This window comes from Pelobates fuscus, chromosome 7, assembly GCF_036172605.1.
Source record: "Pelobates fuscus isolate aPelFus1 chromosome 7, aPelFus1.pri, whole genome shotgun sequence".
Taxonomy (NCBI): Eukaryota; Metazoa; Chordata; class Amphibia; order Anura; family Pelobatidae; genus Pelobates; species Pelobates fuscus.
In genome coordinates this window covers 26,328,033-26,355,882 of record NC_086323.1, presented here as the reverse complement: position 1 = coordinate 26,355,882, position 27,850 = coordinate 26,328,033, and the positions used below count along the sequence as shown (strand labels likewise).

At 42.4% G+C, this 27,850-nt stretch overlaps 2 protein-coding genes across 2 annotated transcripts; both read left to right on the top strand.

Annotated features, from left to right (window-relative positions):
- Positions 1-231: 231 nt before the first annotated feature.
- LOC134568591 (serine/threonine-protein kinase N2-like) lies at positions 232-9,964 on the top strand. The gene is made up of 6 exons (XM_063427239.1): positions 232-282; positions 855-909; positions 7,841-8,182; positions 8,579-8,724; positions 8,981-9,083; positions 9,831-9,964. The coding sequence occupies exons 1-6, from the start codon at positions 232-234 to the stop codon at positions 9,962-9,964; spliced, it is 831 nt and encodes a 276-aa protein (XP_063283309.1).
- A 2,685-nt stretch (positions 9,965-12,649) lies between these two features.
- LOC134568590 (serine/threonine-protein kinase N2-like) lies at positions 12,650-19,605 on the top strand. The gene is made up of 10 exons (XM_063427238.1): positions 12,650-12,688; positions 13,482-13,703; positions 13,792-13,883; positions 14,011-14,193; positions 15,215-15,277; positions 15,481-15,557; positions 16,370-16,512; positions 17,677-17,784; positions 18,423-18,503; positions 19,402-19,605. The coding sequence occupies exons 1-10, from the start codon at positions 12,650-12,652 to the stop codon at positions 19,603-19,605; spliced, it is 1,212 nt and encodes a 403-aa protein (XP_063283308.1).
- The last annotated feature ends 8,245 nt before the right edge of the window (positions 19,606-27,850 follow it).

The following is a 27,850-nucleotide window of genomic DNA, read 5'->3' as shown; positions in this document are numbered from 1 at the left end:
CATGGTGTTAATACTCATTATACATAATATAAAACTGTGTATAATATGTCTGTGTGTCTGTCTGTCTGTCTGTCAAGGTGGTGGGGACATGTGATCCATTGTGACTGCTCACTGTGACATCATCGTGACATCATGTAACATCACACTTGATGCTCACAGTTTGCAGCAGTCACTAGACACGGCTTGGACAGTAGACACTGCTTAGCTGTTGTGGTGATCGAATTGCTAGCGATGGCAAATAGAAATGTTTTCCCGTGGATTCAGCGTTTGCGCTTTCGAAATGTAAGTAAATGACTTTTTTTTCTTTAAGGTTCCAATTAACCAAACGATTAACTGGGTGCTGTAACATGTTAACTCCAAGGTTGTGGGTGGATCCATATTTATAATTACTAATATGTATCACTAGATGGGTAGTAATAGGGGTATTTATAATTACTAATATGTATCACCGGATGGGTAGTAATAGGGGTATTTATAATTACTAATATGTATCACCGGATGGGTAGTAATAGGGGTATTTATAATTACTAATATGTATCACTAAATGGGTAGTAATAGGGGTATTTATAATTACTAATATGTATCACTAGATGGGTAGTAATAGGGGTATTTATAATTACTAATATGTATCGCTAGATGGGCAGTAATAGGGGTATTTATAATTACTAATATGTATCACTAGATGGGCAGTAATAGGGGTATTTATAATTACTAATATGTATCACTAGATGGGCAGTAATAGGGGTATTTATAATTACTAACATGTATCACTAGATGGGTAGTAATAGGGGTATTTATAATTACTAATATGTATCACTAGATGGGTAGTAATCCCCATATGCTCGCCATTTCAGGGCGCCAGACGCAAAAAATCTGATGATGTTGAGCAGAAAGGAGAGGACCTTCCGGGTATGTTAAAACATTGTGTGTGTGCTTGTTCTCTCTCTCTCTCTCTCTGAAAAATGTGGGCTTTAACCCGCAGGACAGCATGGTATGCCCAGCAGATTGCACTCCCCCCAGCTCCCCATACTCACGTTCCAAGTCCAACTAACCCAATCCTGCTTGGCCATGTGATATATATATATATTTTTTTTAATATATATATTTTTTTTCATTTATTTAATTCTACGTGTATATGTATGTATTATTTTTTTACATAATAATGTGATTTTATTAATTATAATTTGTGGAACCTGCCTGACGACTCAGGCAGAAAGTTCAGAGAATCTAATTAGCAATCCCTATATTTAACCCTGTAACTTTCCAAAACACCATAAAACCTGGACATGGGGGGCTACTTTTATACTCGCGAGACTTCGCTGAACACAACATTTGAGTGTTTTTAAAACAGTAAAACGTATAATGATGATATCACCAGTGAAAGTGTAGTCCTTGTGTGAAGAATGCAAAAGAAAATGGGAACACTAAGTTTGGTCAGAGTTTGTGACTAAGTGGCTACTAAAAAAGATTTGAATACCCTGGGTTGTCTACTGTTGCAACTGGTATGCCATAATGGGGGTAATACTCATTCCTGGGCTTTTTGTAAACTGTATATCAACTTGAAAAAACTGAAGCTATGAAAAATAAATTAACTTAGAAATAAATTAAATCAAGTTTAATAAATAACATTTACTGAACAGCTAATACGCTTTCTATAAACAAAAGAACACAGATCCAAAGTGACGACTCAGTCTATTCGGCCAAGGTAATTTGAAAGGATTCACATCCTCTGCCTTCGAGCCTTCATTTCTGCAAATTGATTGATTACTTCATCAAAGCTAATCTTCTTTGCATATTCATGCTCAATTGAAAGTATGGCCAGAATCTTAAATTTGGCAGAGATTCACAAAAATCCCATTTAACAATGAACTCCAGGAACTGCAATACCGTCCATTTCTTTGCTTCTTCAACACTGATCTTGGCAGCTTCCAAATGCCTCCGAAGACGTTCTTTTTCCATAAAGATGTCTTCATTAGAGAATTCGTCAAAAATCTCAAGTCAATTTTGGAGTATAATTTCGAATATCTTTCTCTGTTGCAACAACCAGAGAGTTTGGCTGAATAACAGCAAACATTGAAAGGATTTTTTCAATTACCTTAGAACGAATGTCCAACTCGTGATGCAAACGATCAAGGCACTCAAACATAGCCCTTTTCATTTCCTCTGGCAATGTGAGACCAGCGTCCTTTGCCTTCTCTCCTGGCATTGTTTTCCTGGAGCTTTACTCTCCCTCTTCTTTCCATAGAAATCTCCATTTCTACAAACGTAGTAGTTGCATAACAGATGGCCTTCTCCACAATTTCACTGGGCTGATCTGCAAGAAACGCTTTCAAACCTTGTAGTTTCACAACGCACTTTTCAAGAGTGAGTCCCACTGTTTGCAAATACTTCTGTGTGATATTAACTTATTCTAGAACTTCACACCAGAAAGAAAGGTAACACAAAAAAGAAAATCACATACGGCGGACAGCAACATCTGAGCCAATCCTCTTGTGTCCAGATTTTATTTGGGATTACACAGTTTTTCAAGGGCTGAAGTGAGTTTTTCAAAGTTTGCTGTCACTGGCTTCACAGCATTATAATGAGCGCTCCATCTTGTTTGGGAAAGTCTTTTCACTGTCACACCCAAATTCTCCATCAGCAGGTCCCAACGATTTGTAGAAACCGTAAAAAATGTAAACTGTATATCAACTCTCTCCAATGTTCCAAAAAAGGTCACACAGGAATTAACACTTCCAAATGAGTGCACCCCACAGAGGTTCAGAGAATGGTTTACACGTGGCATAAACAAAGCCTTGGGATTAATCTCTTTTATTTTTGCCTGAAGACCACCATGAATCCCTGCCATAGTTGCAGCATTATCATATCCTTGACCACGGCAAAGACTTATGTCTTTGACATGGTCTCTCTATGACCACGAAAAGGAAGATTCTGGTGAGCCAGAAACAAAGTTACATCCAAGAGGCGATGAAAAATATCCCTCCATTTCCTTTTCTCTCTGTCCACTGTTGTTTGATGGACATGATCAAGGCATTTTTGTAGCTTCAATCCTGCTCCCAAGGTCTTCCATTTCTCCAAGCATGTAAGATGCTGCTCAGAAGCCTCATGATCAGACACCTTTGGGTTCAGCTTCCACCACAATCGAAACCCAGTAACAAAGCTGGATGCCCTGTTACTTTGTCATCAACAGCAAAAAGTCTGCAGAAAAAAGTACACCATCCACGTTCTAAGAATTTTTTCGCCATTAGGCAGAGCCTTATAGAACCATGCAGTGGTCAGCTGTTGACTCTTCCCGTTTGATTTCTCCCCTTGCCTTTCAACAGGACTGAATGGCCCATCTTTATTTTCGAAAGGTTCACTTCCCCTCTTAAAGCGGCACTGTCATGCCGAATTCCGTTTTTTTTTTAACCCGCCTCAACTACATCCAATCGACCCTCTAGTCACCCCCAAATGTCCCTATGCACCAATCAGAGTGTTCTTAGGCTAATTGCAGGGCGGGGCAAGGCTTTATAAGCCTTGCCCCGCCCTGCGGAGCTCAGTCTGCGCGGAGCCCTCCATGGGTGAACATGGATTATTTTTTTTGCGCTCGGGTTTTTTCTTTTTCGTCGGGTTTTTTTTTGCGCTCGGGTTTTTTATTTTATTTTTAGTTCGACGGCTATGATGGTTTTTTATTTGGCCTTTTTTGGGGCTGAAAAATGAAGATTTTAGAAAAAAGAAGACGTCGAATGGTAAGTTTAATTTTACATTACAGGTTAGCAATTTTATTCCCCCCTCACTATTTTTTAGGGTGAGGGGGTAGGTAGGGGCATTTTTTATTTGGGTGGGGGGTGGGTGAATAGGGGCTTGGGCACCCCTAGTCCCCTTGATGGGGGGGGGGGAATTTACTTAGTACCCCCACCCGCCGCCCAGGGGTGGGGGCCGGGGGGGGGCGGACAGTAGGTCCCCCCTACTACTATTATGGCCCCCACCCGACGCCCAGGGGTGGGGGCCAGGGGGCGGAGGACAGTATTTCCCCCCCCCTTATTACCATTATGGCCCCCACCCGCCGGCCAGGGGTGGGGGCCGGGGGGAGGACAGTAGGTCCCCCCCCCTCTTATTACCATTATGGCCCCCACCCGCCGGCCAGGGGTGGGGGCCGGGGGGGAGGACAGTAGGTCCCCCCCCCTTTATTACCATTATGGCCCCCACCCGCCGCCCAGGGGTGGGGGCCGGGGGGGAGGACAGTAGGTCCCCCCCCCCATTATCTTTATGGCCTCCACCCACCGCTCAGGGGTGGGGGCCGGGGGGGGACAATAGGTCTCGCTCCCTTATTTTACTTTACGGCCCCCACCCGTCGTTTAGGGGTGGGGGTCAATATTTTTTTTTTTTTTTTGTATACAGTGAGCAGCCACAGGCTGCTCACTGCTTACTAGACATGCCCCTACTCGCGGTATAGCGAGTAGGGGAATATTATTTACTAATACCAAGTCATTTTTACTTAGTGTTAGTAAATTTGGCTGAAAGACCAATTTAGGTCTTTCAGCCTTTTAGTAGATAGCTCCCTGATACCGTGGGAATTAGGGAGTTATCTACTAAGCGGCTGCAAGATGCAGCCACAGCAATGAATAGGATCGGAGTTTCATTCATTAGAATGAAATTCCGATACGATCAAAGTACCGAATTGAATCCTAACACCAATGGAGAAACAGTGCTCATTCTGTTAGGATGCAATTCGGCAGTTTTGCCGGCGTTCTGTCTAAGTGACAGGACGTTCGGCAATACTGACAGGAAGCATTGTGGGAACTGGGAGGAAAGCTAGGGATCATGGGAAAATTGGTCTGACCAGCGGAAATGAAGCACACTTTGCTCCTCCGCTGGTCAGAGCTGGTCAAGCGGAGGAATCCTCCATAAGACAGAGTCCCTACTTTGTCTTATGATTTTAAAGAAAACTAAAGAAGACAGGAAGAAAAGAATAACAGATCCCGAGAGAGGGGGAGAAGAGGAAGAGATTGAGGAAAGGTAAGTTCGGCATGACAGTGCCGCTTTAACCCCTTCAGGACCAAACTTCTGGAATAAAAGGGAATAATGACATGTCACACATGTCATGTGTCCTTAAGGGGTTTATAAGGTCCACACTTAAAACATCTGGAACTGGAACTGGCCAAGCAGTAACATAAGAATAAACTGATAGTCAAACAGTCTCCTCTTCATCATCATCATCATCATCATCATCAGAGTCTTGCTGATGCAGGCTTCTGCTGGCATCTCATTCATCTACATCACTTTCACTGCTTGAAGATAAAATGGTCTTCTCCAATTCTTGCGCTTTCACATATGAAGCTTCTTGAGAAGATACTTCAGGCATTTCACCTCTGGATTCACCAGACTGAATGTCTTCAGCACTTTCTCCTACTGCGGTAGATGTTGAAGGTGCAACATATTTAAAAATTAATCCAGACATCGCCTCAGCTGACTTTTCTCTTGCCGTCTTAATTTTTCATTGTTGAGACCTGCTTGGTCGATTTTTTTGGTTCTAGGGTTGGTTAGTGCGATATCTGTCTTATATTTCCCATCTTGGTATACCATTTGTAAAAGTATTTAAAATTGGGTATGTCCAGTATTTTTTAGTAGTCACAAACCGTGGACAAAGTTAGTGTTCACATTTATTTATTTTTGCATTTTGCATTCTCACAAAAACTGCACTTTCACTGATATCAAAATTACACATTTTACTGTTTTCAAAACACTCATATTTGTGTTCAGCGATGTCCCACGAGTACAGCAGTATAATACATAAATTATAAATCATATTTATTTATTATTTAGTTCTAATTAAGTTTTATATTTCATTATTATTTTATTTTTTTTATTTTTTTTAAATTCTTTATTTTTGGTGCATGTTGTATAGTACAGATCATTTGTGGTTGCCACTTCCATGTGGTCAAACTGTCAAAGATACACAATGAACATGGCATTCAATACATTGCACATTTTGTTTTGGTTGGGCTGTGTGGTTATAACGGGGTGACCTATGTGTTTGTAGTGTATCCCCATAGTGAGTGTGTCTCCGCTGGGAGTTCCGAGTGAAGCTTGTCTGTGGGTATGCCCGCTATATTTGTTTGTGGTGTGTCATGGAGATGTTGCTCCTTCCTGACGCTCTACGTGTCTACTGCGGTGGTCTCCTTTGTGGGGAGCAAATAATGAGTCGAACGACTGAGGCTAGGGTTGTGTGGGGTTATTGGTCTCCCATGGAGGTGTGACCTTTGTCTCTAAGGTCGGCGTGTAAGTGGTGACCCGTGTGTGCCCCGGTGATTTCTATCCCTGTAACCTAGGGAACGGGGGGAGGGGAGGGTGCATTAAAGTGCATCCCGCCAGGTTTACCAAACCCATGTGTCTGGGTTCTGGGTCAGTGGAGGTTCCGACGCCCTACTGTGGTTGTATAAGTGGAGCGTGTCAGCAGGCGTAAACATAAAAGAACTGAGGGAAATTAAACGGTCAAATAAACATTGGTATAAGAAAATTAGTTAAACGTATAAGTCCCAGCAGCCTTGGCTTGCAACAATAAACAGTGCGTGATGATCTTGGGGCTCTGCGATTGTCAGCGCCTCTTCAGGTAGTGGGGCCCTGCTTCCTCCTCGGCGCTGGCGTAGATGACTCGGCATCCGGTCCGGGGTGAGGGTGAGATATTCCCGGTGCTGGAGTTCCAGTGGCGGGTAGGCCCAGTGCTGTCAGCAGTGCTGGTGCGTCTGTCGGGGCCGTAGCTTTGAAGGATTGTCCGTCCTTAGTGACCCATAGGGTGTTTGGGGTTGCCCACCTGTATGTCAGGTTTTCCCCTTGTAATGCCCTTGTGAGGGGTTGCATGCTCTTGCGCCATATTAAGGTAGCCCTGCTCAAGTCCTGAAAGAAGGAGATATGGCTGTTTTCAAAGTCATATGGGGATTTCCCCTTAAGCGCTGCAGTTAGGCCTAGTTTGTCGGCTTCATTATTATTTTAAGAGTTGAGGGTCTGCCTGACAACCCAGGCGGGTTCCCCGCAACACTCCTCCCCTCCCCCTGCTCCTCCATACCGGCCAGTGCAGTATAGTGCGGCCTGGCCACAAATGCGGCCGCAAAGGCGCCGCGGCGCGCACTATAAGAATTGATGGGGGGTGACTCATGACACTGGCAGTCATGGCACCCCCCTAGTGAGTGGCCCCCCCACCCCTCCTTTAGTATGCCACTGGGTGCACTTAATATGAAATAAGTTAATTATGATTGAACAGACATATAGTCATATTCCAGGTTTTGTTTTGATTTTGCTTTTATCAGAAATTGCACAATTGCCGCTGTTCTTAAAGGGTTAAATGACCAGATTAGACAATATTTTTTTTAAAGACTAGTAAGACTAACATTCTATATATAACAATATCGGAAGTACATCTGTGTTCAAAAATACATTCACACAATTGCCTCCATCCTTAACGGGTTAAAAGACGTCGGTCAAGGCAGGGAATAATATTATGTTGTAGCTCTAATTATCTGAAAGACAAAAGCAGGGAAAGGGGAACTTCTGGCACCCAAACATTTGAGAGCACATGTGATGATACATAAAGTGTCTGTTTGAAGAAACGTCTATGTATCAAAAGATCAGTTGCCATTTTGCCTTGTTTGTATTGTGTAGTATTTCTTTTTATTTATTCTTATTTTATTTTTGTTACAATCTTTATTTTGAGTCATTCTTTTATCAATGGCAGTTAAACATATGTGTATCGATGAATTGTTCAGTAGTCGGAACACAGTGCAGTCGGTGTAGTCTTTCTAACCTTGATTGAACAATATTGTCTGTCAACACTGTGATTTGACAATTTTCCTATTATTTATAGAGCGTCCAAAGACTCCGAACTCTCCTAAAAATGGCAAGTCGCCAATTGATCTGGACTCTCCTAAACGTCATATCATATCGGCAGTTAACGGTGAATCACCAAGACACATCCCTAAACCTGTAGCTCAGCCGGATTTTGATAAAGTTAGGGAGCAGATTAAAAACGACATAAGAAAAGAACTTAAAATTACAGAAGGAGCCAGAAACATTGGGAAGTTAACATCCAAGAAAAAATATCTGGCAAATGTCAACAACTTTCTCAAAACATCACAAAAGAAATTAGACGAGCTTTACAATAAGCTTCAAGAACGCAATGCACATATTGTTGTGCCAGGAACTGAAGGTACATTCCGACACTTTGTGTTTCCTTGTAATGAGTGTGTGCATGTGCTTGTTTATTGTAGCTTGTTTACAGTTTATTGAAGCTTTTACATTTATAGGAAATCACCAGGATTTGCAGCTTCTACAGTGAGCTACGTTCACATGGGAAATCTCTCTCCCAATCCTGGCGATTGCATTATTCCCTGTGAGAGTCGTTTATCGGTGTTTATGAAAACACAGAGTTACAATGTGGTTTATAGCATGACCCCATTTATGTTGTTACTGGATGTAATAATGGCGATCTCACTGACATCTCACTGACGTGTTACTGCCTTTTTTGTTGATTAAGTGAAACTGTCTGTTGACATTTCTAAATTCTGCATTTCTTTTCTTGTTGCTAATTTCCGGTGATGTCCAGAGATCTCAGCTGCTCCTAAAGGTGACACCAGCTCCCAGGCAGATAACGCGAAGCTGACTGCTTTGCAGAAACAGCTAGACATTGAGCTGAAGGTGAAACATGGAGCAGAGATTATGGTCAAAGCATATTCAGATGGGCGTTCCAAAGTAAGTTAGTTACATTTAATTTGATCTAAAAGAGACAGAACATATTTTATTTAGGAGAGGTGGTGAAAACACATGGTACCTTTTACAATGCATGCGTTTTATTTCAACCCAATGGCATTTTGTCTGAATTAAGCCAATAGTAGGCTGGTGATAGTTTTTTCCTGGAATCAAGAGAGGCGATACAAACTTTCCAAGCCAACACGTCTTCATACATCTCACTCAATTATCTATCTGACTATTCTTATTGCTGTTACAGAATGTCAAACATCTTGCTGCTGCCCAGAAAATACTACAAGACAGCGAGAAAAAAATAGACAGTTTGCGCAAGTTAATTCTGGAAGAAAAGTCTATTATTAAAGGTAAAGGTTAAGTGACATCATGTGTAGTTTAAATGAAGATTGATGGGTAACAAATAAAACTGGTCAAAAATGGTTTGACTTCTTATAATGGGGTCCAGGGGACGCCTGGCACCATAACCACTACTGCAAGATATAACTCTCTTACAGGAAGATATGATAGGGAGGTATGTATCCCATAGACCTCTACACTCCAAGGATTTGTAAGGGAAATGTAGAGCTGCGTGTCCTCTTAGAAGTAGGAGCAAAGGCAGTAATGGAGCTATACCAACACGCAGATACATTTTATATTATTTACAAAACATATACCTTGACATCTATTATTGCAATAGTCTCCTACGAGACGGAAATTTCAAATGTGTCCAGGATTGCAAATGCATTCGCTAAGCATTGTGGGACATCACATTCTGTTTGTTGCCAGGCAGATGGAGCATGCACATCAATTCTAACAGCCATGGAGCTATACAGTATATAGACATTATAATGTATATATCCACCGAACATTTATTGTGTCCCCTCCAATACTACTGACATTATTAGTTTATACATATACGAGGTATATGTCATATTATGAGTTTACATATAAAAATTATAAGGGTATAAATAACAAATTGATTCTTTTATAAAATTAAATATCAGAAAGATCTACGATTGGAGATTGTGTTTATTGTTTTATTCTCTGTTGGATTGAGGTTAAAATAATTGGAGTATCATTGATCACTGAAAATACTTACATTATGTTACTTACAGAAGAAACATCGTTACCAGTTCCGGAGACGGACATTAAAACCAGTGCTCCCTCGTTATTGGTGACGGACACACAGGAGCCAGAGTCGGCTGGGTATTCACTTTATATCTTTCTCATCAATGCTGTTAGAACCTGAACCCCTCCCAATTTCCAGTACTATTTATCTATAAGTCTGTCATATGCCTACTGCTGTCTACACATTTCTTAGCATGCGTATCAGTCACAGATACATTTTATAATGCTGTCTACATGTTGCATGCTTGTGCCAAGTTGCCAGATCTCATTATCTTTGCAGGACTCCTGTGAATTCTGCATTCTGCCAGGTATGGTGCTTTGGATGTAACACAGGAAGCACAGAATGTAGAATTCTATACGGTGCAAAAATACAGAAATCTGCAACCCTAGTAATAAGTATTCTTGGCGTGACCTTTAAATAACGTACTGTAAACAGCAGCATTAAAAATACTTGTTTTCCTGGCACTATAGCTTCCACCTCTGTCAAAGCCCCCTCCCACATTATTCAATTCTTTCCTATGGGGAAAATCTGACGCTGGAGATCCTCATACAAAGTGTGAGGACGTCCAGCATCCGATAACGGACCAAAAGTCGGTTTCAATTCTGGAAGTCCCTCTAGTGGCTGTCTGGTAGAAGAGGAGCCACTAGAGGAAAAACTGCAATAACTAGAGAAAAACCATTGGAAAAACTGTAATAATTACCATCTCAGGGTTCAGGGTGATGGGAGTTTGCAGCTAGACCACTTCAAAGAGCTGAAGTGATCTGGGTGCCTACAGTGTCCCTTTAATGTCTATATAGATATGATAATCTGCCATCATATGATGCAACCATATAAACTGTTTTCTTTTTCCTTCTGATAGCGATATTCCAACATGTGATAGGAAACCAATTATCCAACCGGATGTGGAACTTGACTTAGAGGTGCCTCCTGCTCCAAGTCAATCCTTTCTACATAGTGATCCGAGACGGTTTTCATTCCATATGGAGATCCCGGATATACCGGATCAGGTAAAGATGTGCTGGCTTTATTTTGGTTGTTCTTTATCTCTAAACACTCCATGTAGAATAACCATTACAGCTCAGTGCAGTAGTTATAGTGCAGAGAGTCTGTGGCTACTAACCTACATTTTTGTCAAACCATTTGGGAGTATTTTGACAAAACACTGGACTTTCTCTGGCATAAAGTGATGGCCTACTTGGCCACAGTAATTCTGTGGAATTAAAATTTTTGCGCTATAAATGTTGTCTATCCAACTCCTCCTCCAATTCCTCGCTATCAGTATGGCTGAGGAGGGTGGGGGGGATATCCAGGTTCTTGGAAGAATCTAATTGGTTTGACATTAAACCAGGGATAGTGCCAGGACACTCTGGGCAATAGAACCACTACAGCAAGCTAGAATGGTTACGGTGCTTACAATTACCTTTTAATCATTATTTTCCCACATTCACTGATTCTCTCTTCACTCCCAGCAAACTTAGCTTCCTTTAGTATTCACTATCCTTTTATTGTGTCTGACTTTCTTTTCTAGAATTCTGGAGATATCCATGAATGTAGCATTGATAACAGATACATCATGACACCAGATGTAATGAGTCAGCCTAATTGTTCCAGTCTGGATAATAGCGTCCCTAAACATTCTGTGGACCTACCGCATGACCACTTACCTGCTTTGTGGATTCAAGATCAGCTTCTTCTCAAATTGCAGGACATTCAACATTGCTCTGTGCAATCTGGGAAAGTAAGTTTAAGGGGGAATCCCAGTTCTTGTTCGATATAACAGATGGCTTAAATGCAGGATAGCACAACACAATCAATACCATCAGGTTGTATAAAATTGGTATTGATACAGAAATGTTAATTCCTCACTATTGGTATGGCAGAGGAGCTGGGAGGTATCCAGGTACTTGGAAGAGTCTAATTGGTTTGACATTAAACCAGGGATAACGCATGGACACTCTGGGCAATAAACCAGGGATAATGCATGGACACTCTGGGCAATAAACCAGGGATAACGCATGGACACTCCGGGCAATAAACCAGGGATAACGCATGGACACTCTGGGCAATAAACCAGGGATAACGCATGGACACTCTGGGCAATAAACCAGGGATAATGCACGGACACTCTGGGCAATAAACCAGGGATAACGCATGGACACTCTGGGCAATAAACCAGGGATAATGCATGGACACTCTGGGCAATAAACCAGGGATAACGCATGGATACTCTGGGCAATAAACCAGGGATAACGCATGGACACTCTGGGCGAGCTAGAATGGTTATGGTGCTTACAGCTCCCTTTTAATAATTATTTTCCCACATTCACTGCTTCTCGCTTCACTCACAGCAAACCTAGCTTCCTTTAGTTTTCTCTACCATTTCATTATTTATAACTTTCTTTTCTAGGATTCTGAAGATAACCATGAACGTAGCATTAATAACAGATACATCATGACACCAGATGTAATGAGTCAGCCTAACTGTTCCAGTCTGGATAACATTGTCCCTAAACATTCTATGGACTTACCGCATGACCACTTACCTGCTATGTGGATTCAAGATCAGCTTCTTCTCAAATTGCAGGACTTCCAGCATCGTTCTGTGCAATCTGTGAAAGTAAGTTTAAGGTGGAATTCCAGTTCTTGTTCGATATAACAGATGTCTTAAATGCAGGACAGCACAACACAATCAATGCCATCCAGGTTGCATAAAATTGGTATTGATACAGACTTGGAAGAGTCTAACTGGTTTGACATTTACCCGGGAATAGCACCAGGACACTCTAGGCCAGGAGTCGTTAACCTATGGCACGTGTTCCATGCAAGGCACTCAAGGCTGCCAGAGTAAAACAGGCTCTGGCCTATCAGTTGTCAGCTTTATTTTCACTACGCCGTGCTTCCTTTTTTCTATTGATCAATATGTTTGAGACTCAATCGGACAAGCCCCCATACCAAGGTCAGCTTTCTAGTGGAGATTATGACTGATATCCCTTTATAACAGCAGAGAGGTATATGGCCTTCATTGTTTTCATCATGCATAGTCTCTACTCCCTTGTCAATTTTAGATAAATACACATTTAAAAAAAATCTAAAGAATAATATAAAAATTATAGAAAGGATCTAACGTATGCATTAATTTCAGTTTTATTGTTTCCAAGGTGCCACGTGTTTGCATTTCTTGATCATTTGAGTTGCTGGGTTTAGTAAATAAATCAGACGTATGGTTTATCAAAAGAAAACAATGACTTCCCGGGGCTTTTAATATTATATTTACTTATCCCTATATTTAACATGTGTTTGTGAGATATGAACAATAAAATTAAATGTAGAGATTCACACCTCTTATCCTGTAACTGGACACCTCCATCTTAGCTCCCTGTCAATCATTGTTATAAGCTCCGCCTTTTGCACCTGACTGTCAGCACAGGTAGAGCATACAGAGAGGAGGAGAAATGAAACAATGTTTCTATATCTCCTCTTCATTTGCATTGTGTGCCCTGGCTGTGCCAGAGAAAAGAAAAAGAAAACAGAGCATTCCATGAAAAAAGGTTAACACATTTCTTTATATTCAATGGCACCTATTCCAGAGAAGTGACAATAAAACCCCACATTTATTGTGCCTGACTTTCTTTTCTAGGATTCTGGAGGCAGCTATGGACGTAGCAGTGATAGCATATGCATCATGACACCAGATGGAATGAGCGAGCCTAATTGTTCCAGTCTAGATAATAGTGTTTCTGAAAAATCTGAGGACCTACCACAAGAACACTTACCTGCTGTGTGTGCTCAGGATAGTCTTCCCCTGAGAATGCAGGACTTCCAGCTTTGCTCCGTGTTGGGGAAAGGGCAATTTGGGAAAGTAAGTTTATGGTGGAATTCCAGTTCTAGTTCGATATAACAGATGTCTTAAATTCAGGACAGCACAACACTTTATTCTTTAATTTCAGGTTCTGCTGGCCGAGCACAAGGAAACAACCAAGGTGTACGCCCTGAAATTCATAAAAAAAGTCAAGTTAGAATTACCACATCATTTCAACAAGTCAGTGAATGCAGTAATGAATATCTTGTGTTTAGGAGAAGGACAATGTCCTGTTTCTATCATTTATTTTGACATTTGGTTTTGGAGTTAAAGAAAATCAACTTTTAACTTTTCTTTTCCTTTCCAGCCTTCTGAGTGAGAAGCGGATATTCCAGACAGTGAGCAATAGGCGGCACCCATTCCTTGTTAACTTGTGTGGGTGTTTCCACACTCGAGATCACGCCTGCTTCGTTATGGAGTATGCAGCCGGGGGCGACCTTCTCTCATGCCTTGATAACAACAACGGCCCATTTCCAGAACCCAGAGCAGTGTGAGTATAAGCAGCATTGTGTTCATATATCGAGATCTCACCCAATGTTCTACAGATGGTGGCTTGGGCTGAGCTTCACATTCCATCACATCTTCTCACATTAATAATGAATCCTGGGATATCACACGGGTTTAAATTCTGTGTTCATTTAGTTAGAGGTACATTTACAGAAGGAGATAAAGAAAATAAAACAAAGGGTGGAAACAATGCCCATTACATTAAAACTGTAACAATATCATAAAAACAGAATTTCATTTTTTTTGTGGGAGGGGCTTAAATTAATTCACTCCCCTATAGAAGGGACACCCCTTACTTGACTCATATCGCTTGAGGTCAGCATCAGAATGACCCTCCGTCCCACCCACTCCTCATTTTAACACTTTCTCTTTTCTTTCCATTTACTTTACTTTCTTACTCCTTGGTGGGCCCTCTTTATTTACAGGCCTATCGTATCGTCGGTCTCGGCACACCACAACCGACTTGCTCCCTTTATACTATCCTACGCTTATGCTGGATCCTTACTCCATATACGGCTATTTGCCCCTTACACAAGTAATGAAATATAATGGAGAACGATAAAGATGCCAGCACAGGTTTTAGAAAAGCGTATAAACATGATTAGTCCTTAACAAACACGTTCTGTACTGACAATGACTTCAAATTGTATAAACTGATGTATATTCCATGAGCTGCTGTATATCTGCTTGCTGTTATGTGTCCATTGCTGGATCAGTGCAGTTACTTCTGGCCACATCCACCGCTGTCTGCACCAACTATGGCTAACGATTCGGGAAGTATCGGCCTTGGTGAATGGAACCGGCTGTAAGTGATAAACGACCAATCACCCTTGTATCAGCTCATAAATAACAACCCACCAGCAGTGAAAGACAAGGAGGGAACCTGGGAATTAATGGAATATGTCAGAATACAGAGGGACTTAGAAAATATGGGATAAAACCATTAAATAGCACATACATCTTGTAGAAATCAATGGATTTATTTATTCCCTCCCTCCCCCCAGGTTCTATTCTGCATGTGTCGTCCTTGGACTTCAGTATTTACACGAACAGAAGATCATCCACAGGTAAGCTTATAGAAACAAACTACACATGGGGTGCCGGTGATATTTGTATTATTTATGTCTCCCGGTCTGTTTAACCCAGTTAGTTTATCTAGATGAAGTTATTCATTTTAACCAATTAAAAAGCCTGAGCATTGAAAGCTATCCTGAATGCTTCTAGTGTTATGTAAAATTAATAAAACTTTCTTTTCTACATTTTAATCTAGGGATCTGAAGGTTGAAAATATTGTTCTGGACGAGAAGGGATTTGCAAAGATTACTGACTACGGTCTGTCTGTAGAAGGTAACTAAAATGTTCTAAACTAATTTCAGATTTAAAAAAAAAAAAAGGTCACACTTACTGAGTTTAAAATCAGAGTTATCTTTAATTTAAACAGCCATTTAACATATAATAGGATGTCTATAAAATGTGTACTTTATTCCAAAATAAACCCAAAGGAACGTTCCCCGATTTTTCCAATTTAAATTATGTTGTGAGTCAGGAAAAATAGACTGGGCTACTGCTTTGGTCCCTCAGAAAAATAGATTTTCAACAAGCTCAGCAAATGCTATTCAATATTATTTTATAGAAAGATGTGATTCGATACAGAAACATATTACCAGTCATCAGCCATGAGTTAACCCATTAGCATGTTTAATTAAGAATAAAAAGACAGTTTAGGCACCACAACATCTTAATCTGAATTAAATGGTTATGGTGCCATGAGGCCCCTGGGTGCATTTGTACCTCAAGGTGTTCAGCTGTTCTCAGAAAGTTTGTTTAACCCCTTGGAAGTAAGAGTGTGCCTGGCGCCTGCTGGCACAATAACAACTTCATTTAGATGAAGAGTTGTTACGGTGCTCAGACTGTTCCTTTAAAGTCTTTGTGACTGAAGTGTAGTGTAAGTGTATAGAGTACCTAAACCCAGCCCGAATGCGGCCACTGCAATAATGGCAATTTTCACTTTTTAATGGTATAAATCCAGATTCGGAGGGAAATTCTATGAGCAGTTGTGGCAGCAAAACACCGAACTGGAAGTCATCTTGAAATGTAAATTGCTAAAACTGAACATCTATCCTCAGCTAATATACAATTCTATTTTCTCTATTTCTAAGGAGTCGGATACGGAGATAGACTCATCGGCCTTTGTGGAACTCCTAATTATATGGCTCCTGAAATGGCCAAGCGCATGGCATATACAAGATCTGTGGACTGGTGGAGCTTCGGAGTGGTTATTTACGTAATGCTAACTAGATACGTAAGAAGAATCTTTCATTAAGAATTTACAGACAGATTTCTGATTAGAAAATATAAAGAGATTCTGCCAAGTATTTGCTTTTAACATAACACCATTCTTTATAGAAAACGATGCTCTATTTTTTTTTTTATTACTTTTTTTGGGTCTCCCCTCCAATAATTTCACTCTCCCACCCCACCCCATCCCATCCCATCCCACCCCAAAAGAGACCCCCCATAATTTCTCTGCCAATGAATTAACTCCTCCCTTTCAGACACAGACCCCACACTCCCTGACAGTTATTTTTCCACTCATTTATCACACGTTTGCCTGGCATTTAACTATATGAGTCCATCCTCATCCAAATCACATCTCACATTCTCCTTCCCATAATAGATCCCCACATAGCTACATTCCCAATTCGTGTCAATACCATGTAAATTACCCCTGACTATTGATTCCCACGAAAAACATTTGGCTGCCAAACACCCCCCACTCTGTGATTTATTTCCCAGAGAGTGAAAAAAATCTCTTACCAATGACTCATCCCCGCCTTCTGCTCCGGCCCATGTCCAGTAGCTCAGTGGCTGGCGTTGTGTCCGTACATAGTGTGTAACCCTCTGTATACTGCTTCTTTACAAATACCGAAATACGGTGAGAAGATGCTCAGTATTTCTGACCCTAATAAACATCCCACATAGTTACTTATTGAAGTCTTTCGTATTCCAATTTTTTTCTCTCCTTACAAAAATAATAAAAGCCACCATAACCCAATATAACTGTACAAAATAATACTAGATTACAATTAAAAAAGTAAATAAATAAAAATACCAGGAGAAAATTAATTAGAATATAGATCTTCCAGTCCTTTGTCTGACAGCTCAAAAATAGCGATTCCATGCTGACGTGAAAATTGTTCAGTGTTTTTGAAAATTCCAGCCAATCACAGAGCTTCGCCAGACGCATTTCACTCCCCTGCAGTACACCCGGTGATGTATATAATGACAGTTTATAGTTCTCCTGCACATATTATACTTTCATACACTCACACAACACATTGTGTCATCTGTACTACTAGCATTATAAAAATCCTAAAGTATTCATTCATTGCTCAACTGTCTACTTCTGAATTTTACAACTTTTTAAAACTTAACCTGTGGTTTTTTAAATTTATTTTTTCTCTAGTTACCCTTTGAAGGCCGTGATGTTGAGATGTTATATGCTAATATTGCCAAACGTAAACTGAAAATACCAGCGTCATTGTCTAGTAAAGCCACTTCAATACTAAGTAGGGTAAGTCACCATGCAAATTTAATATAGCATACGACCCGAGCTCAGAATGTCTATTCGCCATTGATGAGTGGAGATTCAACCCTAGAAACCTGAGTTGGGATGGGGGAATTCTATAAACTTCTGTAGCATGTGTAGAATAGAATGGAGTTCCGGGTGATCTGTGGCACATGGAATGTATCAGTTTTTTTTATTTTATGTGTTCCCAATAGCTCTTTTATTGGCCATGCAAATTTCTCAATACTATATACACCTTGAATTGGATGTATCTAGATGTGTGTGTTAATGCAGGTAAAGAAACATTAATTATTACAGAGTTTTAGAACAAAACACGGCATATCTGCTCTCTCATTCTATGATACCCATAATCCTGCATTATTACCCGCTAGTGGCTTGTATGTAAGCATGCAGGTAGTTGCCGCGTGGCAGATGCAGAGCCCGGTCTCCGGTGGGCATAATGCCAGGGTTTTTGATTTTGCAAAGAGGAGAGACATCATGGCTGAAGGAGCCAAGTCTGGAAACTAGAGTTAGATACATTTTATATCTGATATTTTAACCTCAGATTTGCAGACTGACTTTTCAATTCACTCCCCCTCTGTAGTAAAAAAAAAAAAACCTATTTAAAAAAATTCCTTTTACAGTTACTGAGTAAAAACCATGTGAAGCGTCTGGGATCCAGCGAGAGAGATGCAGAGGACGTGAAAGACCATCCTTTTTTTCAAGTACGTCCCCATGTTTTCTTTGTTTTGTCTTCTCACTTAAAGTGGTTTTGTCACAAAAAAAATTGTGAGACTTTCGGCAAGAAAAAATCTTTGTATGATATTCATATTAGCGGCTTTGAAATTTTACTGAAATTTAAACATGGCAATACTGTGTCTTATGGTCAAGTCCAAGATTGGCAACAAAGTTTCTCTTGTTAAGTTCTGTCAATTCCCAGATCCCAAGTAAGGTTGTTCCCATTGATGGTGTTTGTAAATTATGGCAGAGCAACTTTAAAGTGGAATTGTCATTTAGGAAGGAAGCTAAATAAACATTCTAAGTAATAAAATGTATCTTTGAACACAGATGTATTTCCCATATTTAATGTTAGTCTCACTAGTCTTTAAATAAAAACAATTCCCTCCATCCTGGTGATTTAAAACAAAACACTTCAAAAACCATAACCACTGCAGCCATTTGTAAAAGCTTTCGCAGCTTACCTGGGGTCCGCTGGGCTCTGGTCGCAGGTTGACTCGGTGGCTGAGAGTGTTACCTGAGCACTCTCAGCCAATGAGTGCCTCCATGCACTGCAAGGCTAGCTCACTGCAGGGAGGTTAGGGGCTGGAAAGGAGGAGGAAACCAGCGGACTCCAGGTAAGTTGTCACATCATTCACAAACAGTTTGACTACTTACACTAGTAGGGTGCCACAGAGTTCCTGTCACCATAACTACTACACCAAGATATAGTGGTTATGATGCTTGGACTATTCCTTTAAGTTAGTCTGAAGATCGGTTTTGAGAATCCAATTGGGATCTGTACAAAATGTAGCCTTTTGGGCATATTAGCTGTTATTTTGTATTTTATTTAGTTATTTTACTGGCTTTTACGTGATGCTCATTATCTTACACATTCCTTTCCAGCATATAGATTGGAACGCATTATTATTACAAAATGTGACACCTCCATTTGTGCCAACCATCAACGGAGCCGAAGACGTCAGCAACTTTGATGCAATATTCACCTCGGAAGCGCCTATTATAACTCCGCCAGCAAGACGAAGAGTTCCACCGTTATTAGAGAAGCAGACATTTGAGGATTTTTGTTGGAGGGCAGATTGGAGTTAGTCTTGGTTGTGATCCACAATAAGAATTACTGGAAGGAGAATTAACATTAATATTTTTTATCCAACGAAAATATTTATTGAACACTAAAGTAAGAATTCCAACTAAATTTCAAATTTAAGGTGAAAATAGCCAAAAAAGAAACATCCTCTAAGTCAGCTATACTTTCGGTTTGACTACTTTGGCCTTAAATTTAAAAAAATCACTTTGATTATTTTTTGCAAGTAACCCTCCAAATTGTTAAATTGTGATTAAACATGTATTATTATTATTATTATTATTATTATTATTATTTATGTACAAATAAAATATTACATAAAAAAAATGTAAATTAACACGTGTATCTTTGTGTAGTGGAAGCAGGAGGAATGGTGCCAGACTTGGGATCCAGACGTATTCCATCCAGATTATTATTATTATTATTATTTTAACTATTTAGTTTAGCAGTTGTCAAGCAAGCACTGGCCACCTGCCACACAATTAATCCTTGGTGTCCTTGGTGTCTGATTCCACCAGATTTCAGTTTCATAACCAAAATTTAGGCCTAACCAAGCCAGCCCACTGCAGAACGTTGAAGGCCCCAACTAAAATGTTACTCTGTGGGAACGGGCTGACGAATTCCAGGAGCCAGGACAAAATCTTTATTCACCATGGCGGCCTGCGACTTTTCGAATCCCTGCTCTATAACTGCAACAACTTAATCTGACCAAAAGTAAGGTCATGAAAGAGACATATTCTACATACGGCGAATAAAAGCCCTTGTTGCTTGCAAATGTCAATGCATCAATAGCTGAAACAGAACAAAGATGGCTTTGTCGACCTAAGTATGGGACACCCATGTTGCTCTTGATAATTCTACATTCAGGGAAACATAAATAAAACGACTGCCTGACAGATAAATGGGCGTCTAGTCTAATAATTATGGAAGCACCTGTGAAGAAAGTGCAGAGCATAGATCTAATAGGGATTATTCACTATAACAAGTAAGACTGGACAAGGGAATTGCAATTTTTAGCCTGAAATATCCATCATGGCATTTGTAGATCTATAAAAGCTGGAGTCTGTCTTTCAGTCACCCTCGTCCTAAAGAGTGCTGCCAGAGGGGGCACTGTGCTGTGTTCCCACATGCTGCCAGAGGGGGAACTGTGCTGGGAGGAACTTCCTCCTGGGTCATAGAGAGCAGCATAGGGGAGAGACAGGGAGAGGAAACCCAGCTCTGCACAAAGGGGGGGGAGTTCACTCTGTCTGTGTGTGAGTATGGGTCAGTCTGTATGGGGGGCAGACTGAGTATGGTTCAGTCTGTATGGGGGGCAGACTGAGTATGGGTCAGTCTGTATGGGGGGCATACTGTGAGTAGGGGGTCAGTCTGTGTGTGTGTGTATGGGTCAGTCTGTATGGGGGCAGGCTGTGAGTATGGGTCAGTCTGTATGGGGGCAGACTTTGTGGGGGGTCAGTCTGTGTGTGAGTATGGGTCAGTCTGTACTGGGGGCAGACTGTGCGTAGGGGGTCAGTCTGTATGTGAGTATGGGTCAGTCTGTATGGGGGGCAGACTGTGGATTTGTATGGGTCAGTCTGTGTGTGTAGGGGGTCAGTCTGTGTGTGTGTGTGTGTGTGTATGGGTCAGTCTATGGGTTTGTATGGGTCTGTGTGTGTGTGTGTGTGTGTGTGTGTATGGGTCAGTCTGTATGGGGGCAGACTGTGAGTATGGGTCAGTCTGTATGGGGGCAGACTGCGTGCAGGGGGTCAGTCTGTATGGGAGTCAGACTGTGAGTATGGTTCAGTCTGTATGGGGGCAGACTGTGAGTATGGATCAATCTGTATGGGGGGCAGACTGTGTGTGGGGGGTCAGTCTGTGTGTGAGTATGGGTCAGTCTGTATGGGGGGCAAACTGTGGGTAGGGGGGCAGACTGTGTGTAGGGGGTCAGTCTTTGTGTGAGTATGGGTCAGTCTGTATGGGGGCAGACTGTGAGTATGGGTCAGTCTGTATGGGGGCAGACTGCTTGCAGGGGGTCAGTCTGTATGGGAGTCAGACTGTGAGTATGGGTCAGTCTGTATGGGGGCAGACTGTGAGTATGGATCAATCTGTATGGGGGGCAGACTGTGTGTGGGGGGTCAGTCTGTGTGTGAGTATGGGTCAGTCTGTATGGGGGGCAAACTGTGGGTAGGGGGGCAGACTGTGTGTAGGGGGTCAGTCTTTGTGTGAGTATGGGTCAGTCTGTATGGGGGGGCAGACTGAGTATGGTTCAGTCTGTATGGGGGGCAGACTGAGTATGGGTCAGTCTGTATGGGGGGCATACTGTGAGTAGGGGGTCAGTCTGTGTGTGTGTGTATGGGTCAGTCTGTATGGGGGGCAGGCTGTGAGTATGGGTAAGTCTGTATGGGGGGCAGACTTTGTGCGGGGTCAGTCTGTGTGTGAGTATGGGTCAGTCTGTACTGGGGGCAGACTGTGCGTAGGGGGTCAGTCTGTATGTGAGTATGGGTCAGTCTGTATGGGGGACAGACTGTGGATTTGTATGGGTCAGTCTGTGTGTGTAGGGGGTCAGTCTGTGTGTGTGTGTGTAGGGGTCAGTCTATGGGTTTGTATGGGTCTGTGTGTGTGTGTGTGTGTGTGTGTGTGTATGGGTCAGTCTGTATGGGGGCAGACTGTGAGTATGGGTCAGTCTGTATGGGGGCAGACTGCGTGTAGGGGGTCAGTCTGTATGGGAGTCAGACTGTGAGTATGGGTCAGTCTGTATGGGGGGCAGACTGTGAGTATGGATCAATCTGTATGGGGGCAGACTGTGTGTGGGGGGTCAGTCTGTGTGTGAGTATGGGTCAGTCTGTATGGGGGGCAAACTGTGGGTAGGGGGGCAGACTGTGGGTAGGGGGTCAGTCTTTGTGTGAGTATGGGTCAGTCTGTATGGGGGCAGACTGAGTATGGGTTAGTCTGTATGGGGGGCAGACTGTATGGGGGGCAGGCTGTGAGTATGGGTCAGTCTGCATGGGGGGCAGACTGTGTGGGGGGTCAGTCTGTGTGTGAGTATGGGTCAGTCTGTATGGGGGCAGACTGTGCGTAGGGGGTCAGTCTGTATGGGGGGCAGACTGAGTATGGGTCAGTCTGTATGGGGCAGACTGTGAGTATGGGTCAGTCTGTATGGGGGCAGACTGTGTGTAGGGGGTCAGTCTGTGTGTGAGTATGGGTCAGTCTGTATAGGGGGCAGACTGTGTGTAGGGGGTCAGTCTGTGTGTGTGTATGGGTCAGTCTGTATGGGGGGCAGACTGAGTATGGGTCAGTCTGTAAGGGGGGCAGACTGCGTGTAGGGGGTCAGTCTGTATGGGGGGCAGACTGTGAGTATGGGTCAGTCTTTATGGGGGGCAGACTGCGTGTAGGGGGGCAGTCTGTATGGGGGGCAGACTGTGAGTATGGGTCAGTCTGTATGGGGGGCAGACTGTGAGTATGGATCAGTCTGTATTGGGGGCAGACTGTGTGTAGGGGGGTCAGTCTGTGTGTGAGTATGGGTCAGTCTGTATGGGGGGAAGACTGAGTATGGGTCAGTCTGTATGGGGGCAGACTGTATGGGGGGCAGGCTGTGAGTATGGGTCAGTCTGTATGGGGGGCAGACTGTGTGGGGGGTCAGTATGTGTGTGAGTATGGGTCAGTCTGTATGGGGGGCAGACTGTGCGTAGGGGGTCAGCCTGTATGGGGGGCAGACTGAGTATGGGTCAGTCTGTATGGGGCAGACTGTGAGTATGGGTCAGTCTGTATGGGGGCAGACTGTGTGTAGGGGGGTCAGTCTGTGTGTGAGTATGGGTCAGTCTGTATGGGGGGCAGACTGTGTGTAGGGGGGCAGACTGTGTGTAGGGGGTCAGTCTTTGTGTGAGTATGGGTCAGTCTGTATGGGGGGCAGACTGAGTATGGGTCAGTCTGTATGGGAGGCAGACTGTATGGGGGGCAGGCTGTGAGTATGGGTCAGTCTGTATGGGGGGCAGACTGTGTGGGGGGTCAGTCTGTGTGTGAGTATGGGTCAGTCTGTATGGAGGCAGACTGTGCGTAGGCAGTCAGTCTGTATGGGGGGCAGACTGAGTATGGGTCAGTCTGTATGCGGCAGACTGTGAGTATGGGTCAGTCTGTATGGGGGCAGACTGTGTGTAGGGGGTCAGTCTGTGTGTGAGTATGGGTCAGTCTGTATAGGGGGCAGACTGTGTGTAGGGGGTCAGTCTGTATGGGGGGCAGACTGTGTGTAGGGGGTCAGTCTGTGTGTGAGTATGGGTCAGTCTGTATGGGGGGCAGACTGTGTGTAGGGGGTCAGTCTGTGTGTGAGTATGGATCAGTCTGTATGGGGGGCAGACTAAGTATGGGTCAGTCTGTATGGGGGGCAGACTTAGTATGGGTCAGTCTGTATGGGGGGCAGACTGTGAGTAGGGGGTCAGTCTGTGTGTGTGTATGGGTCAGTCTGTATGGGGGCAGGCTGTGAGTATGGGTCAGTCTTTATGGGGGGCAGACTGTGCGTAGGGGGTCAGTCTGTATGTGAGTATGGGTCAGTCTGTATGGGGGGCAGACTGTGGATTTGTATGGGTCAGTCTGTGTGTGTATGGGTCAGTCTGTGGGTTTGTATGGGTCTGTCTGTATGTGTGTGTGTATGGGTCAGTCTATATGGGGGGAAGACTGTGTGTATGGGTCAGTCTGTATGGGGGGCAGACTGCGTGTATGTGTCAGTCTGCGAATTTGTATGGGTCAGTCTGTGTGTGTAGGGGGTCAGTCTGTGTGTGTGTGTATGGGTCAGTCTGTGGGTTTGTATGGATCTGTGTGTGTGTGTGTGTGTGTAATGCTCAGTCTGTGTAAATGCTAGAGCTCCAAGAGAGATACCTCTCATCTCGTGACCTCCCCTGTACCCAATGGATAGGCAGCTTTCTCAACCACCACGGATCTGATTGTGCCAACCCCTCCTTGCAAGGTAAGATCAGGAAAAGGGGAATATTATTATAATTATTAAAGTCAAAATTGTAAAGTTCTTTCCTATCCCACTCTCTACACCCATGAACACAGTACACCCTCACAGACAGTGAACCCCCACATACAGTACACTCCCACCAACACAGAGTACACCTTTGCAAACACACACAGTGCACCCCTCACACACATTATCTCTTCACCCACATATACAATTCTTCCCCACATACCTTCAACCCCCACACACACATACACACATGCTTCATCCATTACACATCAAATCATATATATATATATATATATATATATATATAAAAATATATAAAATAACTACAGCTCCTTGATAAGCACACAATGCAACCCCAATACACATACACTCACAATGCAGCCCATAGATGCACACACACGCACACACTTTACAGGCGCTCTTAGCACACACACAATATCAAAGCTCCTATACATGAGCACGTGCTTACACTACAGCCCTTAGTTACACAATGGAAAATGATCTTGCATCTCCTGAAAAGGTTTTCCAGTTTTCGTGAAAAGGTGTCTTGCCTGTAATGAGGAAGGCGCAGCAGTGGAACTACAGGGAGTGCTGATGCTGCGGTTACACCGGGGCCCATCGAGTGGCCTGTGCAGTTAGGGCCACCAGATGGGCATGTGTCTTCAGGGGCCCAAAACAGTTTTTGCACCAGGGCCCTCTCTACGTTGGTACCGCCACTGTGCAGCAGCTTCCCTGGCACACACGCTCTGTGCATTGAAGATCGCCACTGGTTGTCCCTATATATACTCCCCTCTTTCTGAGAGTCATTCCTTGTTGTGGTTTATTCTAGATTGAGAGTGCGCACTAAGTAGTTGTTTTCTCGTTTCTGACCCAGCTTTATATAACTATTCTGATTTTCGATATCCTGGACCCGGCTTGTTATATCGTATTTTGAGTACCTCTGGCATCCTTGATCTTGATCTTTCTATTGACTTTGTATGATCGCCTATCTTGGGCACACGTTAAGCCCGGTCACTCTAAGGTCCACTATACGTATCTCCCTCTGTCTATTTACATTTTGGTCACTTTTCCCCTATATTCTGTGCGAAGAGGTTACCCTATCCTGAAAAAATGTACGTATGTTTTTCATCACTAAGGCGGCTCTCCAAGTTTCAGGGATCTTTATCTGTATGCATTATATATTCAAAAAAATTAAAATAAAAAAGTAAATAAAATCAAACTGTAATGGCAGAGATTAATAGGCTGAACTTAAAAGCAGCGGAGAACTCCTCACAGACCAGATAGAGTCTTCACCAAACACATTTCTCCTTTTAGACAGACCAGAAAGAGCCTCCACAAATTAAGAGACTCAATACTGATGTCTGACTATTGTTCCACAAACTCCATTGAGATACGAAATTCTGCTCCACCCACTCTATAAGCTGATATTAGTCATATGGTGTCTGCCATCATTAACTCCATTCACAGTCCTGTGCAAAGGAAGACATGGTATGGGGATTTTCATGGAGGTATACATATATAGAGTGGACGCATTCTTTTAGACAACTGTTATATGTAGAATTCAAGATTTTCCTAGTCTTGACGTCAGAAAATATAGATTTTATGAAAGACAGGAGGTGAGTATTATGCATTTAACTTTCCTTACAGAACTCCAGCAGCAAAGACATTTACAATAAAGTCTTAACAGATAACAGGAAAAAAAAATATCAATAACGGAAATGGAACACTCGATAGCCAATCAGCATCCAACGTAGAACAATAAAGAATGATGGGGGTGAGCTAATATGATGGATAATACTCGCCTCCTGTGTCTAACCCCTTAAGGACAGAGGCTCTTGTACACCGTCTGATCAAAACAAAACCTGGAATTTGTGCCATATGTCTGTTCAACCATAATTCATCTCTTTCATATTAAAATGCACCCACACTTATTATATGACATTTTGTTCAGGAGAAACATGTCTTTCATTTCACATCAAATATTCATATATGAAACATAACAATATGAAAGAAATCTAAAAAAAAAAAGTGTGAAAAAATTATTATTTTATTTTAGTTCTGGGTGTCATTTTAACTGTGAATGTCATAATACTGTTAGCTTTTACTGCAATAAAATACACCTAATGGGAGCGTTCCCAGTGTGGGAAGGTCGGCAATCAGGTAATCAGGGAGGACGACAGGGACGTGCTATGCTGCCCGACAGCGTTTAGAGGCACCTCCTTATGAACAACACAGCACGCCTGCCGTACCCATGATTCGTTTAATTGGAGGACCAGACTAACATCCCACATGTGTTAATATATAGGGCATGGAGAGTGTTTAAAGTCTGCAGAATAAAGGATGTTTGCCCACAAGAAAAGAATCAATGGGATCGTGATTTGCTGATACAGCTGTGCGATAAACATTAATAGAGTGGTAAGGTTTACCCGAATCAAAAGAGAAGGATAAAAAAATTAAGAACACTAGCTAAATCAGAATGTACAGGATCCACAACCAGTCTCATGCACTCATTAAGCCAAATTGTCCAGGCTGGGGGGGGCGGAGCCAGTGATGTAGAATTATAAAAAAATCTTTATTGTACTTGTATTGAATTACTGCACTAACTCCATTTTAACCTGATACTGTGACAAATCCTCCATTTTGTCCTCATAACCTGACTTCTCCATATGAAAACTACATTACATGACAGAATTTCTCAGCACATCTAACACAATAGACAAAGACTGTATTCTCCATAAAGATATGACTAACCCAGGAACTGCTGAATTTCCCCTAACTCGCAACATAGTATAATTTAAAGGCCATGAGAACACAGTAGTAATGAAATGTTCTATTCATAAGAGACCTTGCACCTAACCACGAGATCTGACATCACCGACCGAGTAAAATGACGCGCAAGACCCCCTTGTCCCCACCCGTGTCCAAAATAATACCACCTCTTGGTGGGTGGACACGGAGCTAACCACTTAGTTTTTGATCCAATTAATTATATTGATAGGTGGACACTAATCCAGACACTTAACAATTAATCCAATTAATGATGTTTATTCACTGATATCTTGATAATCAATGATGATGAAAATGTCTCTTAATAGGGCCTGCGCGCCCTCTGATTCTTCACTTGCCAATAAATTTCCTCGAAGTTATTTTAACCTGAACTCCGTGTGTCAGACTGAATTACTTCAGCGTATATACGCAATTCAATTCTCTTTAATTTGGACAGGAACAGATAGACACTTAAACATTTTGGTTTACTGAAAAAGTACCATAACAACTTTGGCGCCCGAACAGGGACTCCGGGCTATGTTTGG

Excerpts from the sequence above, each read along its gene's own strand:
- LOC134568591 (XM_063427239.1), top strand. The coding sequence starts at position 232 with ATGGCAAATAGAAATGTTTTCCCGTGGATTCAGCGTTTGCGCTTTCGA. Across the intron at positions 283-854 it reads AGCGTTTGCGCTTTCGAAAT|GGCGCCAGACGCAAAAAATC; the intron begins GTAAGTAAATGA and ends TCGCCATTTCAG. Across the intron at positions 9,084-9,830 it reads AGAAAAGTCTATTATTAAAG|AAGAAACATCGTTACCAGTT; the intron begins GTAAAGGTTAAG and ends TGTTACTTACAG.
- LOC134568590 (XM_063427238.1), top strand. The coding sequence starts at position 12,650 with ATGGCACGTGTTCCATGCAAGGCACTCAAGGCTGCCAGA. Across the intron at positions 13,704-13,791 it reads GGAAAGGGCAATTTGGGAAA|GTTCTGCTGGCCGAGCACAA; the intron begins GTAAGTTTATGG and ends CTTTAATTTCAG. Across the intron at positions 18,504-19,401 it reads AAGACCATCCTTTTTTTCAA|CATATAGATTGGAACGCATT; the intron begins GTACGTCCCCAT and ends ATTCCTTTCCAG.